At 37.8% G+C, this 20338-nt stretch overlaps 1 protein-coding gene across 5 annotated transcripts in view; it reads left to right on the plus strand.

The window, feature by feature from the left end:
- Window positions 1-20338, plus strand: part of LOC134824516 (thioredoxin domain-containing protein 3 homolog) — a 54158-nt gene that overhangs the window by 20645 nt on the left and 13175 nt on the right. The window contains exons 10-17 of one of the 5 annotated variants that reach the window (XM_063836437.1): window positions 3-124; window positions 652-796; window positions 952-1062; window positions 2504-2661; window positions 2914-3166; window positions 3294-3442; window positions 3569-3652; window positions 14312-14873. The exons of 1 other annotated variant lie outside the window; for it this stretch is intronic. In XM_063836437.1, the coding sequence (XP_063692507.1) occupies window positions 3-124; window positions 652-796; window positions 952-1062; window positions 2504-2661; window positions 2914-3166; window positions 3294-3442; window positions 3569-3652; window positions 14312-14349 (1060 nt within the window). In that variant the 3' untranslated portion in view covers window positions 14350-14873. Of the gene's footprint in view, window positions 1-2; window positions 125-651; window positions 797-951; window positions 1063-2503; window positions 2662-2913; window positions 3167-3293; window positions 3443-3568; window positions 3653-3835; window positions 4074-14311; window positions 14874-20338 lie in introns of those variants that run through there. 3 more of the 5 variants (XM_063836444.1, XM_063836426.1, XM_063836431.1) reach the window with 3 other exon arrangements.

Genomic DNA, 20338 nt, shown 5'->3' on the forward strand with positions numbered 1-20338 from the left:
AGGGAGCTTGCGTTCTTCTTCCCTGACTTCCACAAGAAGAGATCAAAAGCTTCACCTTCTAAAGTTGTTCGAGTACAGAGAACACTAGCTCTTATCAGACCTGATGCTCTCAGAAAATACAAAGGTAAAAACTATTTCTTAAACCAACGTCTGTTTGAATCTCTATTATATTTATTATTTATACAGCGTAAAACATTTACCTCCTTTTGTCCATGAAACTCGTACTTGGTTCGAATTTGTTGAATTATCGAGCACATATGCTGTCACTCTTTTCATGATAATATAAGCATATATTAACATACGATCTCAGCGGGGGTCTGATTGACAATTGAGCCTTGTGCATGATCAGCTATTGGTTATTATCACGCATAGTCATCAAATATTTATTAAAATTTGCATGGTGTGCACACGTTTCGTGCAACAAGCACTGAAACAGAGTCAGCATTAGTTAGACTGCGGTTGAGCTGGATTGTGGTTGAGTAAAACTGGCGTTTTTATTCGTGTGGTGGTCCATCTAAAATATTATTTTACTTAGTTTGTATTCACTGTAAAATCAAAGAAAATTCCAGAATAAGTTTGCAGTATTGTATGAGTATCCCTGAAAGTATAATAATGCTTGGTATCTAAGACTAAACTACTCTCGTTCTTCAGACGACATACTGGGAAAGATTGGAGCATCAGGGTTCCAAATCGCAAACGCGAAGGAAGTGTCACTCACTCCGGAACAAGCAGCCGAGTTCTACAAGGAACATGCTGATCAGGACTACTTTGATAAGCTTGTTACTCATATGAGCAGGTTAGATGGACATTTAAACACCAAATTTTAAAGATGATACTTTTTTCAGATTCGAAAATGAAGTATTCTTTTTATTTCTTTTACTTTCAGCGGGTCAGCCTATATCTGTCACTTCCACCTTAACTTTCAATTAGCCTGAAACTGTGTATTTACAGTGGACCAGTGATGGCACTAGCTCTGTGTAGAGAAGACGCAGTTACCGGCTGGAGGGACATGTTGGGACCAAAGAACGTGGACGAGGCCAAGGACATCGCTCCGGAGAGGTAGTTAGTATTTCAACTGAGACTACGTCTTTCTTTCCATAATCTTATCACTCGATGGAACTTGCTGCTTCGTGAGTGAAGCACATAGCTGATTTCTATTATTTTACTGAAAACTGTGTAATTGCTGCCCGTTGCCTTGACCGTCCTGCACGCTACAAAGCACGTGATAAGTGGATAGAGATAGTGGCTGATTTTGAGAATTAAGATTTATTTCAGTGAAGAACCTGAGTAAGTTGTTGTCCTGATGTAGGTACGCTTTTTGTCTCTGTGTCGCCTTGCTCTAGTACATCGTACAAGAGTACAAAGTTAAATATTGTCTAGAACAATTTTTTTCTTGAAACAAAACAATTTTTTCCGTGTCCTATTCGTTTCTGAGCCCTCAGGACTCGAACATTATCATGTCCTTTTTGCTGAATTCTTCACATCACACTCCCTTAAGCATTTTTTATGATCGCTCCATTTGTGGGCCTCTGGTAACTGCAGTTGATTATCTAGGTATAAGGTTCTGCTTTGAATCCCAGGGTTAGAGGTTGGTAGGCACAGTGGGGCACGTAGGGTGTCCAGACTATCTTCAAGCAGTCTGGTTGTTCACAAAAGTGTCCTAGAGTTTTAAAGCCTTTACAGCAAAGGAATTGTCCTATGATGATTTTGCCGCAGCCAGAAAGCCTAAAATTGTCTTGATACCATTACCGTTGGAACGAATTTCTTGAAAAACTTTCCACAGAATATTTCTCACTTGGTTAGTTTCCTTGGTGTTAACGTCACGATCCTTGTCTACCATGATGTTGACTCGAACAAAAGTGCTCCTTTCAATATTTAATAATTACATCATTTAGTGTGCCATAACATTAACTGGTACACCGTTTATGAAAGGCAGAGTTTCTGAGTATTTCTTAGAGGCTAGAGTTCCGTAACCTACTATCTCAAACTTGTCTGACTACTGCATGATTATTTTTAATACTATAAGATGTTCCTGTCAGGGAAAGTTCACATATTACGTAAGCCAGGGGGAGGGGGTTTGAGAAAGCTCTGTAATTTGTATAAAAAAGCTGTGTTTAAAGTGGCTTACGTAATTAAACGTGAACGATCTCTTACTTATCTTATTCTTCCATGTCGTTTACATAAATGAGGAAGTTGCAATCTTACTCGTTTCTTCATGGGTATGTACTATGTTATATTGTTTCTTTCAATGTTATCTTACTTGTTCCCTCTGAATGCGTATATTAACTCTCACAATGTTCTCATTAAATATTCAATAAAGTATTCATTAAATTATTCATTTAAAATAACATCATGAAGTATTCTTATAGATAAAAACGTTGGTTAGAGGAATTATCGGCTTTAAATATGTGTAATAGCCGGGGAGAGTGGAGCGTGCGCAGCATGAGAATCATTAACTGCGCAACACTTTCTATTTACCCGATCTGAGACCTCGTTCTCCTAGTTTACGAGCGCAGTTTATCGAGGACGCGGAAGACCCAGCACTGAATGCACTGCACGGATCTGACAGTTTGGAGAGTGCGGAACGGGAGGTGAACTTCTTCTTCCCCAAACAGCAAACCCTAGCTGTCATCAAGCCGGATACCAGCCAGGAAGAGAAGGGTTAGTAGATTATATCTGTAATTTTATTACTACTTTTTTATGATTTAAGTTGTGCTTCCAAAGTATATCTCAAGTTAGAGAAATTGCTCCATAAAGTTTACCATAGTTTTCTGGTACCCCATAAATTTACATTAGATTTGAATATTTTATAATTGTACATGTAGCTATGTAGTAGTTCACTTATCATAAGTTGACAGTGACCCTTAATAATTTTAATTAATAACTCCTCCTAACACCGACCCTCCATAACAGACGTCATAATGGATAAGATCCGATCGTCTGGATTCCACATCCAAGCCCAGAAAGAGACCCACTTGACAAAGGACGTAGTGGAACAGTTCTACGGCGAGCACAAAGACAAGGACTTCTTCGGGGAGTTGACCGAGTTCATGACGAGCGGACCCACCATGTTCATGGTCCTGTCAAGAGAGGATGCTATCTCTGGTATGAGAGATATTGCGGGCCCTGCTGATCCGGAGGAGGCTAAGAAGAGTGCTCCTGAGAGGTTTGTTTACTCTGATCAGTACTTTCAACTTCATTTTTGAAATGTTAAAATTTAAGAAGATAGGGCTGCATATTGAATAATTTAAGAAACTTAGTATGTTTTGGAAGCTGGAATGAGTTTATTTCAGTATAAGGGCGCTGCTAGGAAAAAATATCCTAAAGAATGCTGTACATGCACCAACAGACGAAACCAGGGCGAAAGCAGAAATCAGGTTGGCATTCGGAGACGAACTTGAATTTGATGAGGATGGCAATGTCATAGATACAGCAGAATCAGGTAATTCTTTATTTGAAAATATAAAATATCTTGTTAATGTTACTATTTAAATACAGAAAATTAAATTTGCCAGAAATCAGGTCTTGTTGTTTAACCGTACAACATTCACACGTGACACTTCTTCAGAACCAAACGATGCAGAGATAGAAGGTTCAGCAGTAGCCAACGGTCAAGCTGCTGAAGGGAAGAAGGCGACCCCAGCTCCAGAAGGTCAGTTTTTACTGCTGCTTGTTTTTATCTAACTAATACTAATGAGAATATGAGATATGTCATTTAGTGGTGGCACGCATTTAATCTCACCTTGCTCTGAATGTGTGTATTCTGATTATCATAATCTAATCACACTCAATCATCTGTGCTACTTCACTGATCATACAATTTAAATATTTTCAGGCATACAAATTTCACAAGACCTCACTTCATTTCCTCCTAGCTTCACCCTCTCTACTCCTCAACAAAATATTCGCTTCATCGACATGACCAACCAGCCTCTTGCTGGCATGTCTAACTTAAAGCAGGCTGCTGAACTGCAGCAGGCTGCTGAACTGCAGCAGGCTGCCATCTTGAAACAGGCTGCAATCTTAAAACAGCACTAAGTTCATCTCATACTCATTAAGTCAACTCGCCGTACGTTACTTATTCATCTTTATAATCAGTAAGTTGGCATTATACATATGTTTGATAATTTGAAACAAAAAGTTAATCATAATTACATTAATCATTGAAATGTTTGTCTGTTTCTATGGTATTGTATCCTTCTGTATCTTGGTCGTGTAATCACCTTGTGGAATGTGACCCATCCTTAACTTACTCTCACCCAAATAATGGCTACAATAATAGCATATCTTGCAATCTCTCTGTTCTCTGGATGAATTTGTGGCATGTTATTGTTATGTTGTTTATGTAAACGTGTTACACCAAGTTACAGGTGTAGTACCTCAACCACTTCCAGTCATAATTGAAACTGCAGAGGAACCAGAACCTGATGAATCAGAGATAGTTTTAGAAGAGAAAGGGGAAGCAGTCCATGAGGAAATTCCGCAAAATAACGAGGAAATTGCCTTAGTGGAACCAGAGGCTACTGTAGAAGAAACAGAGGCTGACTCGCAAGAAGCAGAAACTAAGACTAGTACAGAAGAAGAGTCTGCTGACGGGGCGGAGCAGGGACAGAAGAAGGTATCAGAAGAAACGAGAAGGTTTTTAGAGGAAATTGAAAGAGAAGCTGAGGAGGAGGCTAAAGCGGCGTTGGAAAAAGCAGGAGCCCAAGTTGAAGCAGAGAAAGCCACAGATGAGTCTGCCGAGAAACCCAGTGAAGAAGCATCAGTATCTGGTTTGCAGCGCATGAGGCTGCACTTTCCCTGCTGATATTTGATTAATGCTGCTTGCTTGACAAATAACTCAACGCAAATATTATAATACAAATCACAACGGCTAAATTTCAATTAAATCTGAATTCAAATGATCAATACAGTCTCCAAGATACGTAACATTTGGTTAAATTTGAATCAAACTCCGTGAAACCCAGGATCTAAGAAACCAGATTTAGTTACGAATGTTAAAGATGAGGTTGAAAGGATTGAAGAGTCGACCAGTGAGCACTGCATGAATATCATATGATCAAAATTTTGTTACAAAATTCAATAGTATGATTTAATGCTTCTACTCATAAGTCTCACTGCATGCAGAATGATTGATTGTGGTTAAATTTCGTCTGAAATATTACTGAAAGTTGATGATGTAATGCATACAATGATACAGTTGCATGCCCTGGTTTGATTGGCTGTTGATCTTTGGCAAATAGTTTCTGATATAGTGTAGTGTGTTCAATAAATAATCACTAACTCTATATTACCACGTCACACCACATCATATTACTATTAAAAAACCACAATAATGGAGAATACCATCTCGATCATCCAATTTGAATATTCTACGCTTTACCACTATAATAATTACCACTATAATTAATTAATTATAATTAATTGAAACCATTATCGTTCCGAGAGTCTTGGTAAGGTGGAGGTTGTTGAGGGTACCCCCCTGGTTGCTGTGGAGAGTACCCTGGAGGGCTGGTTTGTGATGAATATCCCTCTGGTTGAGGTTGATATTCGCTAGGTTGAGGTTGAAATCCACCAGGTTGAGGTTGATATCCACCAGTTTGTGACTGGTTGTAGTTTGACTGGTAAAGGAACGCCTCCCCCGTGTATTGCTGTGGTTGTGGTGAGACAGGAGGGACTTGCATTTGATAACCACCTTGTTGCTGGTCCGGTTGTGACAGAACCCTTCCTCCTCTAGATCTGCTAACACAACAACAAGTACCCAGACAGTAGCAGCAGCACACCCCTACTACTAACATTACCATTAGTCCTGATCCTACAGCTATCACTACATACACATAGTACATTTGTAGAAAACTCTTGTGGTTAGTATCTTGTCGACAAATGGCTTTTCCTGAGTAGGTTGAATGATCGCATTCTTCGTCATATCCGCACCACAAAGTGTCAGAATCAAAACTAGATCCGTCAAGGCATTTATCACCGAGGCAATGATAGTCCTGTTGATCGCAGTCGAAGTAAGAGTTCCTTGATTCGGAAAAGCATTTCTCGTCGTAGCAGAAACCCGTTGGCTGGACTAGATTTATTAGCCCAATGATTAATGTCACTGTTAGCTCTTTTATCATGACCTGGTCAATAGTATAACGTTTCTTTATTATTTCACCGTAATCAATTAAATTTGTTAAGTATTATTTCACGCATTAGTTTACATCAAAAATGGCTAAAATAGCAATAATAAGCATCAAATCGATCAAAACGTCGAGAGCGTTGTGTAACTTGCGCAAAGTGGTTAAAACTTAAAGACACATTTCTGGGTGTGCAACGTAATGGACAAAACATGTGAAATATGATCGGACTACCGAACCTGTCGTTGTTGTTTCACAATCCCATGAGCTCAGTGGGGGGACGCCAGGTGGTACTTTCTTGTAACGAGACTTTCTATTATACTAGTTGTAACGATTTTCTTGAATGATCCAATTTATGAGGAGAAATAATGGAATTAGTTGAGAATATCAATTATTTCCAGTATGTTTTACGACCTGACGCTGGGTAAAATCGAATTTTTGTGATGTTTTCTTGGGCCGAATTTGGAAAACTTTAAGTTGCATATTATTGCAATTAGGAACCGACCGGTCTGGGGTCTGGTGCTGGCTGCTGGACTGGAAATGGCCGGATATAAATCTATTTTCCGGATTGCCGGATTTTTGCCGGACTGGAACCGGGTGTTAAGAAGAGGACATTTAAGGCTCCCGGACGTTGCGGTATAAAGACGAAAGAGCTAGAGGTTCATCTTTGATAAAAAACAAAAGAGTCAAGTTAGTCGCTTAAACACACAATGTGTTTATACAGTTATACTAATTATATTGAATAATCTACTTCAATTATGCTCACCACGAGCTCAACTAGCCCAGCCATCCTGCTCATCTTATTGTAAGATTTCCTATGAGGATAATTCTGGGTTTATACATATTGAATTGTCAGGAAACTCAATGTAGGACATTACACCTATAAGACACACATAAACAACCCTGTAAGGCAACGTTATAAACTACGCTGTTGGATAATCCGACCTGAGAGTACTTAAAAGCAAATTAGAAGAGTTGCTCAGCTTAATTGTGGTGTTTTTTGCCGCGCATAAAAATGTTTTGGGCAGGTGCGGAATCGCACTATTTACAAAATATTATCGCACCTACATGTTGTCTTTGCCCTGTGTTCATCTCAAATTTTAACAAATTTTCATCCAATTATCAACGAAACATGAAGTTTTTGATAAATCTACATGTTTAACACGATTTTTTAACAGTGATTTAAAATGTCTCTTTATAAAAGTATAAACAGACTCAGTGAACAGTTTTATAAGATAAGATTTCATAACATTAGAGTGACATTTTTAAAATAAAGATACCATCATAATCAACATTGTCAAATCAAGCTTATCAAAAAGGATACCTAAAATTCCAGTAAAGATTATTAGCTTAAAGCTTTGAAAATATCAGTATTGCATCTGACATCGATTATGACATTACTAGAATAATTCATTGAAAAGTTAAACTAGACACAGTTTGGATAAGAAAGTTATTGCAGGATATTTAAAGAATTTAACGAACTAAAAAATGCCATGGTAACAAGCAGAGCAGATGGTTGTAAATTTTGGGGCCACAACAGAGCATAAAACGTATAATTGACTGACAGAACAATAAATTTTCTTGAGAGTTCATCATGTGAGTGCCTGAACAATGACCCTATCTTACAAATATACTAGTGCTAAACCTTACAAAGGCTAATGAGCTTGGGACGAGAGTTTGAATACAATAAGACAACACGTTATATACGTCACTGGAAATTCATCATCTTAATCATAATCAAAGTGGTCGTTCATGTACTTTTCTGTAACAGTTTTGGTTACAGCGATTTGATGTTATTTGAACCGATTTAGAAGTTTTCAACCGATATCAAAATATAATTTATTAAATATAAGCCGTTGCTGTAATCTAGACTCGCTACAACTAGACTGTCAATGAGTCAAACACGGACTAATGTTAATTATCTATATTAAAGATTAAAGAAGGCGCCGATGCACTGAAGTTTTGATATATCATAATACAAAGTGTAACTGTCCTGGGCTGAATGAGTTGTTAATTAAATATCTTAAGAAGTGAATAGCTACATATATTTAACACACCTAATTAGTTATTTAACCACTATTTAAAAGCTTTTTAAATGGGCCAATAAACATGATAAAGTAAATAACTTTAATATTGGTCTGGTCATTTTACATTTATGCATAATGCACAATGCACATTGACCCGCATTTCATAGTGTATCATTTTAGTGTAAGTTACAACCATAAAGTGCAGTGACTCACGTTTCTCGATCAGTGACGTTTGCTTTATCGTGTGAACAATTAAGTGAAACTTTGCTAAAGCAAACAGGCGAATAGAAAGGACAAGTCATTATTATATTTACAACATTTACATTAATAATTAATTCTGATCGGCAGGTTAGTGTGTTCGTGTTGTAAAAGGTAGTATTTGCAACATTTTAGCAAGACAATACGATACACACCTCATCAAAGGGTCTCCGGCCTCGGCGAACAAAAAGTTCTGAATTTATTGCAATTTTTCCCACAAAGTCTTTTGTTAACGAAGAAGCTTATATGATATATATATATCATATAAGCTTCTTCGTTAACAACGTATATATATATACGTGTATAACTATAACTATAACTTTAACGGAATAACTTGATGAGGAGTGTCTTGGGTTTGGTATTCTGAGTGAAGTTCGAGATTGGGTGGTTTGTCTGATCCTGGAAGACAGCTTAACTTTCCTAGTGAAATAATGAAAACTCGACTTTACAAAATTTGATATGTTTCTTTACTCCACAAGTACGTACATTATGACAAGCAAACAATAAAATAGTAACTATGCGCTCCATTCAGGGCACGATTTGCAGTCACTTGCAAATTATTTTAGGATTATTGTAAATTGTCTGCATGCTGATTCTGTCCTATCGTCTGCTAAGCTGATGATAACGAATCATAAGTTACCGGAGCATTAAGAACTTGTCAATCTAACAAATAAAACTAATCTAACAAATATAAACGTCATAAACTAACATGTTAACATGCTAGTTAATGCCTAAGAAGCACAATGCCTTTTTTTCGAAAAAATTACCAGGAATTGCTAAGTGGCGCTCAGAAGGGGATTCAGAAGCAAGTACTATTTCCCTGTTCTACTCGAGATTTTATCTCCTCTAGTATTCGATTGTGCTTCTAAACTTAATCATAATCTAAAATCCAACCTCATTTGAAAACATAATAAGTCAAACGCTAATTAAATAGTCCACTAGTGTTATTCACCATTGATTTAATAATGCTCAAGGTTCATTCCTCTGTCTAGTCAGTCTCCAACAGAGTAGCATAACCACCTCCCAACCTGTCTTTCCAACACCCACACTGGAACCAGAAACAGTAACAAGTCCCCAAAATGAGGCCCACCCCGACAGCCTGTACAGCCGCAGCCAGTACATAACGCCAATACAGCTGTAAGAAGCTCCTGTTCAGGGTTCCACAGTATGCTTTACCAGTGTACTCAACGTGTTTACACTGCTCGTTCTGCCCACACCAAAATGATAATTCTCCGCTACTTTGACCGGGGGAGCATTCCGCTAGAGTGGCGGGAGACTGTCCAGGTGTGCACGTGTTAAACTCACTGTCACACTCGATGTAGGTTCCGTTCAAGTTCAAGCATTTCGTGTTGTAGCAGTAGCCAGCTGCTGTTTCGCTTCTCTTCAGTAGCATAAACAGGAGCAGAGGTATCAGGGTTTTCATCAAATTTTTCTGTGACTTAAAGTCAACCTAAAGATTAGATAGAGCAGATTGAAATAAAAAACAAGGTAGTGGCACATGAAGCTGAAATGAATTGACTGCATTGCACATACCGACCAAATCTCTGAGAATTTCATGTGATGGATTACTTAGAGTCAGGGGTCACATTTCATTGCGTTCTATCGAATTAGCCAATGGTTAGGCGAGAGTTTTGTTATTGGACTGGACACTGTTTTGATGAAATAAATTCAGTTTTAACGTTCGATGAGGCCTGAGGGTGAGGCTGAAGTTTAATTTGCATTCAACGACCACCTGTTTCATGGAATGTTTTTAAGGTCTACAGGTTACTATGGGAACGCGCATGGTTGTCATGGTAACATTAGCTGTTTACTGTTGAAAGTATATTTAACAAGGTGCGCGCCGCATATACTGATTTTTGTGCGCGCTAATTGTACATGATATGCAGAGTACGTAGGCCCAGCATGCAAATCAGCTGTTGAGAAAATTGTCTGCCATCGGACATTTCTAGGATATCTTCTCTTAACAGGACAGTGTCCATAAGAGTGAAAACTTTCTAGATTCCTTCTTGTAGATCTCACAGTTTGGATACATTAACTCATAATTTCGACATGTGACATGTGGTAATTTCAACCGTTTTTGATTTCTAATGAGGCACTCTATGCTCGTTGTTATGTCACTCCCTTGTCTGTGAGAGTCTCTAAGTTTCGATGGAGAATGTTAGGACATATCTTAAGAGGACAGGAAGACTCACCAGCATACACCTCTATGTTATTTGCTATAAATTCTGATATTTTTATGGAAGGGAGACGGGGTAGACCATGTTTAAACTTATTGGATGTTATTAGAAAAGACTTGACTAGTAGAAATCTTGATATTAGACTTAAGAATTTGACTGATTTCGAAGACCTTAGATTTTTGGCTTTAGATAGGGAGGAATGGAAGAAGTTAGAAGATGGTTGATGTTTTTGTTTTCTTTTTTATGCGTTTTGATATCTATAAGGTGCCTAGGATGCTCTTTTAAAGAGATATTTCGTACTTTGAAAGATTTACTACTACTACTAATACAAATGTCCAAAATGATATCTCCATAGGTGCACTTAGGGCCTGATGTAATTACTATGACCAGTTCACTGGTCATCTGGTGTTTCGGTGACCCTAATTTTGTTTACACTCAGTCACTGTCAAGGCATATACAGGTCTTTAGGCGAATTTTCTTTTTAATAAAATTATGTTCTACTTTGTGTAACAATTTGAAAGTTGATTGATAAAAAACACCGCTACGAGTTACTCAGTCTGTAGATTATCTCGTTAAACCCAGAGCCCCATTTTTATTTTGGTCAAACAACATTCTCCATGATCTTCGATCACAAGCCATTTAATTAAGGGTGATTTTCAAAATATTGAGTTTTTGAAGGGTTATTTTTATATAGGGTCATTGTGACATTATGTGTATACTGTTTGAAACATTTTATTATTTAATTTTAAAGATTCGAGATATTATGATATCAGCTACACTCAAACTCCTAAGAGACAAGTCATCTTAAAGTACCCTCCCAGTATAGATGTGTGGGAATTGTCTACCCATTCTACCAGGTCAAGTCTGTTATATTGTAGGAGGAGCAGACACATTGCAATCTGGGGAGAAACAAGTGTTGTCATGGTATTAAGAGAGATCATTCGAGGTGTCAATTTCACTGATAATTATCAGGAATAAAAATAAGGAGCTCATGTGTATGGAATGTATGTAGAGATACTATCTGGCGTATGGTATGTGGGGCTGTCTGTACAACTGTCTAGCTTTGCACAGATCATTGGGAGCAGGACAGTGCACGAAGCTGCAGAATCAGTGATTCGCTCTCAAATATTTGACCCAACGTGTAAAATATTCATCCCGCATACTTATACTATACCGAACATGTCAGGATTTAGATTTTAGGTCACATGACCACTACTCATTTGGAGAAGGAATGTTATATATGGCACGTTCCTGCGAGTTCTACATGCCAAATAGGACATGACCCAACGACCAACATTATTCTCCAGAAATGGCTGCTCCCTGATTGCGGTCGAGCGTTGCACCTTTCACACAAGGCCTCGTAGGACTTCATGCTTGGCCAGTAAACGTTCATAATATTTGTAAGGTGATTTCTATAAATAAACCCAGGAGATAAAGCAGCCCAACGAGAGGCTACGCTACGGTTAAGATGCAAATATTTTTTAAAGATGCAAATATTTCTTTAAGATGAAAATATTTTTGCAAGTAGTTTATCTTCACTTCTAATGCTACTTCGGGATTTTTCAAGCTTCATGGAAACCTCAAACAAATCAAAAAAGTAATGTGTCGTTTAGCCTCTTCGTTGAACCTCGTGTGCATTATTACCAAAATAACTTTCCCCCTTTCCTCGATATCCCCCACCAACCTATAACAATTGTCAGAATTATAACTGTAAACCCATATTCAGTCTTACCTTCAAACCCCTCATATCTCTCCTCCAATTCAGTAATATTTCAAGAGGTAAATGCCTGTGAAATTGTGAAAGTCCGTTTATCATAAAAAATATTACACGAGTCTGTGAATTTAGTTGGAGGAGTTGTTTGGATCTGCTTTGAAGCGAGGAAAAATTAAAATAATTTTAGTGCAATGAAGATAAGTAATTGGATGGTATTCACGAATCACAAACCTTCAATTAAGATCAATTAAGGCACTATTGTTCAGTTTATACCTTACCTCCTGGCTTCTGCAATCTGCATAGGAAATAGACCGTAAATATCAATCTAGAGTCTAGACAGATTCTAAATTTTCATCAATTGTTTGTGTAATTAGATTTACTGTCAATTATCTGACTCTGTTGTTTCTTTCATTTTCCCAGAATACACCCGCTTAAATCCAACAAATCCTAATTCTTAAAGCCACTCTTGTGTGTCGCAGTATGCTTTTCGAGCGGGGGAAATCATTTGTTTAATTGGTAACTTTTTGTCTAACCGTTAGCCGACATTGTCTCAGGTCTGTTCTGCCAAATTGAAATGGAAACTCAGACAAAGGGATGCTAATGAAAATTAATTGTTTCGCAAGCGTAGAAATGAAAATTGCATAGACATTTTAATATAATTTATAGACCACAAACGTTTGTAACTGCTACAAAACATCGTGGGATATTAAATCTGTGGGAAGACACAAGCAAGTGTAACTCTAATGTTTGCTTCATCTCACAATCTTCATTAAAAACTCACATCTTAAGATGATATGAACAGTAGCGGTATTTACAGTAAACATGATCGCTGCTAGATAAAATATCCACAAGATGCAGACATAGGACTGCTAAACCTGATGCTATGATTAATGATGCAGACATAGGACTGCTAAACCTTGTGTTATGACTGAAGATTGGGTATTCGGTCCACTGGTTTACCAATTACAGTACAAGGCTTCCTCGCCCATTAAATGCGAGCTGTAATTCCAAGAATGCCAGATAAAGGCGAACTTCTCCTCCTCCTCTAGTAATCATGCTCATTATATAATGAGGTTTCTATTTTAGTAATGATTAAGTAACGAGTTTACAGATGAATATCCGTACAGTGAGCTGGCGTGCGCGGGGGTGAGGACTAATAGATCTCGGGTTCGCAGCTCACGGATCTAGGGCGCAGTAATTGTTATCATTTATCATTTGAAGTCGAGGGGTTGTGACAGTGCGCTTGAGGTGACGTCATGACGTCACCAATTAGAGTCAAATTGTCTTATGAGTATCCGGCAAAGCCGTCAAATTGGTAAAACAGAAACCACCACTCCCAGTTTACCTCACTGAAAATACATCCTTGAATGGAATAATGGAATCCGGCAAAATATTCCGGTTCCAGCTGGTCCCCTTCACCCAAGGAACCGCATACAAGATTTGGAGGGTATTGTCCTTGGTTTAGGACCAAGCACTTGAGATGGAAATATGAGTTTGATGAGAATTGAACGAGTCTGTACCACGACTTCCTGCAAACGGTCCTTCTTTCCTTAGTCCGGGTGCTCATGTCAAAGTGGATTTGAGTGATCTGTTTTGTTAACTGTGTCTAATTTACACAGACGTGAGGTGTGGTGGACGGGTTTAGGAGCCCAGCTCGCACTTCATTACACCACTTTTCATGTGCCCTGGTCTGGAGAGATACCAGATGTAGGTACATACCACGTGACACGATGTCATGTGAGCAGTTGTCAGTCCTATCTATCCTGCTCTAATGTCGTCACTCTGAGACGCTGTGCTGTGCAACCTGGACTAATCAAGTCTCAGGGCACGTCAAGTGGCTGTTCAAAACGCTCACAATGAGGTCCTTAGCAATCTCTCATCTGACTCATATCCTTATCACTAGATTTACTACTATATTCATTCTTTGGCGGTGCCTCTAAATCTGCACTGGGTATGTTTTAATCGTAGATTTAAAGTTTTAGAGGGGAGCGCTAACATGAGTACTAATTTCAGGAGGAGCTAAAGAAGCAACACCAGCTCCAGAAGCATGATCTATCATCCAGGATTACAGATCAGATTCTAGATTGACACGGTTACCAAGTACTGTACCAAGCACCACTACCGGCGGATGAGTCAACAACTACTCAACGACACGGTCAAATGCGTTATTGAGAAACTTTAGAACGGGAAACCGGATATGAGCTCAGGGTGAACCCCCATGTGATCACACGTCAGGGGTCGTTGATTAGTGGAAAAGGCATAAAAACATGATAGTAATTTGACCCATTTAATAAGTAATGGAAGAACTGATGTCATGGGACTAATGTTATAACTAATGATACTAGAATGTTGCAAACTTGCTAATGAGCCTACGTAAGAAGTTAAAGGAGGGAGGGCCAGTGTAATGAGCCACATGAATTTGTAAAGCATCAGTTGTTGGTGCTGCCTTGCTATAAAAACTTTGATCCTCACTTTGTAAATATCAGTCTCTTTTTTTCGTGCTATTGATGTTGTGCGAGGTTCTTGAGTTAAGTTGTAATTTATACTTTTTCAATTTTACCCTATCTCAAACAAATGTGTCTTCTCTCTACAACAACAACCCTCAAATACCTCAAATACCCCAAGTACTAAAGTGATGACTCATGTTACTATAAGTAGCCATGAAGTGAGCTGATAAGTTCAGTTCCATACCACTCCCGGGAAACTTCCCCACTTCCGCATCAGACTATCTCTCTGACCCTGACTGGCTTCACCCCCCTAGATCTTTAGTCCGCACGTACCAACATACTGAGTAGCAGTGCCAGGAGCTGGTCCGAACTCAGCACTACTCTGTTCTACGTCACCCATCTTCACTAGTTGTGTCATACCTCGGCCGCTGTTTACCGTAGACAGCCCAAATGGCCTCCTGGACCCCTTCCCACCCATCCCAGGGGTCCTGGTAATCGGCTTGACATCAGGTCAAGGGGCCCGCTGGGGTCCTCTAAAGCATGACGGTAAATCTCAACTATCTGTTAATTTGAGATTAAAACGAAGCTGCCCTCCGCCAAAGTAAGCATGATCAAATGGGAGGTACTTGATGAATTTTTGTGACGTTATCTAGGCCAGCTCCACTCTGAGAAACATTTATTTATCTGCAGGATCTCATATAATCTTGATTGAAATTACTTTCGAGTAAATGTGGTACTGACGCAACTTAGATCGTTAGTCCAGATTCGCGAGGTTGCGGGCCGCGTTAAAACTTTTTTGATATCAGAGGAACTGGTGAAGGATGACGTTTTGGCTGTCTGGAAATGTTTCCGGGAACCTCTACTTGATAGGTAGTTCAGGTTTCGTTAATTTGTAAGTCCTCAAAGGTTTGCTGATGATGCTATCGCACATCAGGATAGCTCGCCTTGGATCTGATTCAGTTCTAAGTTATTATTCTCTCCTTGGTCACGCAGCGTTGCTCTCAGTTCCCACACTTCTGGATTATATCTGCAAAGATAGCGTTAAAACTATTCCGTTGTTTAGTTGTCATGTTATTATTTAAGTGTGCTCATGCGTCATGATATATCGCATATCGTCATTACATAATTTGTGCTTGCCTAGTATTTTTAGATCACCCACAATGTAAATAAATACTAACCTCATGCGAGAAAACCTAACCGCAGGTCGTTTAATTTTCTGTGATCACACCCTTTCTTAATGATATTTCTGTTTTAAAATTAAAAAATAATTGTTTCGTTTAAATAGGACCTGTTTACTGTCGAGCTCATTTTGTGACCGTACATTATTCATGTTGTGGGAAGGAAGTTTTGTCTTTCATTTTGTTTTGGTATCAGATATGCAATCCTGTCGTTAGATTCACTACTAGGATATTATGCTGCCGTTTACCTTAGCTGTCTTTTATTTCCACTTTTCAGACAATATCTCGAATAATATGCGACAGGCGACTGCTATCTCCTCTTGCATGCCTTAGGTGTTTCAAATTTTATAAGTATTGCCGCCATATTAATGACACGACCAGTATGCCGAGATACTATATTTCTCCTCAGTCTGTCGGTATTCAATATTCATTAAAAATAACCTAGCGCTACCGCTCCTCGGCATTTCTTTTGTGTTTTGATATGCACTGGTGGCTGCTTTTTTTTATTGTTTAATTTGTCAGTATTCATGAAAAATAAGCGCCCCTTCCCGTGCCTGGGGTAAAAATAAAGTCGTGACTTTCCATTGTAGCTGTACTGTGTACCGATTGTTACTTTTGTCAACTTCGCACGTAATTGAAATGACATATGATGTCTTTTGTTTTACAACCAATGAATACGGTCAACGGTGCATTTGTCTCCTTTTATAGACAAATGTACCGTAGGAATGCTTCCTATATAACGGCTGAACGGTCACTCGTTTTTATTTTTTGTTGTTTCACTATGTCTTATTACTTTTACAATATTTGTTTTCTTCGATTCACATTCTTCAAATATTTATATTATTTGATACAATTATAAAGGTTTGCTTAAAATAATACAAATATTATTTATAGCTGGTGCCTGGTAGAATAAAAGAAAAAGTATTACTGCAATTATAATTGTTGTTTAACGGAATTATATAGTGCCTAGTGGTGCCCTAACAAACACTTTACCAACCAAAAATCAGTGAATAAATAATTGAAACAAATAAATATAATAGTGTTGATCGAATCACCACTATTTATTTAGTTCAATTATTTACCCTGAATATGTTTTTTTACGATTTACATCAATTATTATTCATAATTATTATAATTTCTTTCCATTGTTAAATAAACTGTTGTAATAACTTGCTCTATGGTATCCAGGATCGGAGTAAGACTAAGAATGCTCATGCTATACGCTTCACAAAGCTCGCAAGATTGAGTTAAGAGATTCAGCATTATTTCGGACGCGTTGCTGTAGTGCAAATCGATTTTTTTATCAAAGGGTCCACTTGTTCATTAGTCGCTTTCCTTTAGATACTTGAACCCCGAAAAGGGAAATTCGTTTCAGTCTGATTTCTGAATCTAAAATCGCATTTGTGGTAATTTTGGCCGTCAAGCTAGAGTCATTGCATCAATTTTTTCGTGATCTGGTCTTCTTCTTACGGTTTTTACGATAAGTGCTTAGTGCGCTCACTGCGTGCAACTTTTAAACCTATTATCTCAGTCCAAAAGGCACCGACTGAAATAAAAGTTGGGGTTATAAAAGCTCGTTACTAGTTATTTATCACTGCATCATGTGGCATTTTTGTGACCCATGACCGGTTTATCGGTTCTCTACGTTTATTTCTGTTAAAGTTAAACATTAAACATTTATAGGCATTTTGTTAAAGTTGAGAAAATTCACTCCGTAGTAGTCTTCATCATTCCACAGTAGACTTTTACCAGTTAAAGCCTTATCTTTGTTGATTATGTCTTTATAACTTATACGTGCAATATGTTTTTGTATAGTTTGTTATTTTGTTATAGTTTGTATATGGTACGGAGTCTTTATCTGTGACATGCAGTTATACTAGATGGGTATATCTTTATACTCAACTCCTCCAAATCTTGGCTTAGCTAGACTTAACTATTGCTGCGGAGGAGACAGAAATTTTCTTTAAAAATTGGGCTTCAACTATGGCAGAAAATTGTGACGCTTCTTTTATTTTTTTAAATGCAAAAAAACAGATTTTTTACAACAAATTTCATTTTTGAGAGTAGGGGAAGTAACACCTTTGTTAAATAATTGTCAAAGCAACACAAATTTACAAAGCGTTCAGCGTTGGGAAAACTTTAAAATCAAATTCAAATTTTCTGTCCGGCAAGAAGTCCGCTAGCTAGAACTAAACCTGTACCAATTTCTATTAACAACTGTCATGTTTTAAAAAATGTCTAGAAAATAATTTAATAAAAATATCCATTTTAACAGAGTTGTGAGGAATGTTTTAAAACTAATGGTCCGGTACATATTATGATATTGATATCACAGAATAGGGGAGTCCCAGAAGTTTCATGGTAGTTGATTTTAGCGGGATGAATTATGAGGCTTCCAGCACGCTTACCAGCTGCCTCCCCGAATCTTCTGGCACTCAACAGTTGCGGCACTATTTAGATCAACCACATCAATAAAATGTTTTAAATATTTTAAATTAGAACTATTAGAAGGAACTTGATTGTGGTCTGTGGAAACGATTAAATTCGTGATATTTATTCGTATTTTATTTTTAGAGCGACTAATGAGGGAATTCTATGATGGTTAACAGTTAACATGCTCGCATGTCATACTTGGTGGCATTTACTCAGCCCTACATTGATATTGTCGTCATTTTCAACTTTCTTGTTGCATCATTGCTAATTTCCAAGTGGGATCAAAGATGAATGATAAAGTTTTAAATTCTGCAGACCTTTTGGCTTCAATTATGATAAATCCGTTCTTTATCTCAAAGGTGTGGTAACAATTGGAACTTGAACTGTCATTGAATTTGAATCGGAGCAATTGATTAACATGAAGATGAATGGTGCAGTGGGAGTACTAATTTCTTAGCTTTGTTTTACAAAACATGTTTAGTCTTCAATTCATCGTCCGAGGTCAGTTCACACTGATATCGCCTGTAAATTAGTTTACGGATCATTCAGTCTAGGGTTTGACGGGAGCTCTGTATTAAAATTAGTTTTCAGTTTCTGATCTTATCTTCAACTTTGATAGAAATGATTGAATGCTTAATTAATTGCAATGTTTATAAAATTAGTGCTAATAATAAGTGTCATATTTCCATCGGGATAAAGTTGGGCGCATGAACTAAACATATTTGAGTCAAAGAAGTAGATGCGCAATTCTAACTGTAATTCTTGGACTACTGGTCTCTTGGTCTCTTCAAATAAAATTTTACTATAGGATTAATCATCACAAAGATCATGCCTCCTAGTCGTAGTCAGACATCCCAGCATTCTGCACCTCGTTAAGTCAACCTTTGCAAAGTTGACCGCCTTACCTTCCCTTTTAAGGTCAATATTATCAGTTTCATGACCTGATTATTTTAAGTGTTAGGAAGTTCTACAACTCCCGATTAAGGGTCCCAGCCTGTTACTAAATGGAGAAGAGTACTGGTAAATAGACTTTAACTTATGATCACGTGATGATAATGGCACGTGCTTATAAAGTTGTCACGTACCATTAAAGTTGTCACGTGCTTATAAAGTTGCAGTAAAATAATAATTGACACTTGTAAATTGTTCCCCTCGACTTCTTGATAACTTTATATTTACTTCACTGCAGCCGACATGCGACAGTTAAAACTCCCTCTCCTCTAACTTTAATTAGTAGCATTATAATTATAATGGGATATCTAAGAGATATTTGTCTAGTTGGAGCATTTACGACAATGTTTCTCGTCGTCCGCTGGGTGTTTCCAGCGTCAATCTGACAGTACAACAGTTGATTCACGACGAGAATAAGAATAAGAAACCCTTGCGGGGGTGGCATTAACTGATCGGTGAATGAAGGATTTTGATATCATGTTAAAACTTAGTTCAATTGCTAATACATTGCAATACTTGTTATAAATTTAACGACATAGTAGGATTGTCAATTTTAATCAATCAACACCCCTGAATGACAGTTAGTAATTTTAAGATTTCATATTTCAGCCCCATGGGGCTCTCATAAAAAAGTTACTTCGTCGCAGTCTTACCCACATAATTATAACTTAGACCATCATTTATCAAGTCCTGGATCATTAGCTTTACTTAGTGGAGTGACCTGACCCATATCAGCTATCCTCCGTCGACAATCGACATTTATGCTGCGGCTTTATGGATCATAAAATTCAATGATCCTTTGTTTACTTTTGTTTGTTAATTTTCCAATTGTCATCCACATTCGTTTGTTCACATCCCGAAAATCATATCGATAAATTATTTTATGGTCGCAAATATAGTAATAGAAATACGGTAGTTATGTTCATGAATCGAATCTGCTTCGCAGTACAACTTTAATTTTATGTGCCTAAAAATTAGTGCTGATAATTATGATCAGATTGAGGCGCCCTCTTTGATTTTTGGTGGCTGGC

The sequence above is a fragment of the Bolinopsis microptera genome, chromosome 1 (genome assembly GCF_026151205.1).
Source record: "Bolinopsis microptera isolate Bmic1 chromosome 1, MBARI_Bmic_1.0, whole genome shotgun sequence".
Taxonomy (NCBI): domain Eukaryota; kingdom Metazoa; phylum Ctenophora; class Tentaculata; order Lobata; family Bolinopsidae; genus Bolinopsis; species Bolinopsis microptera.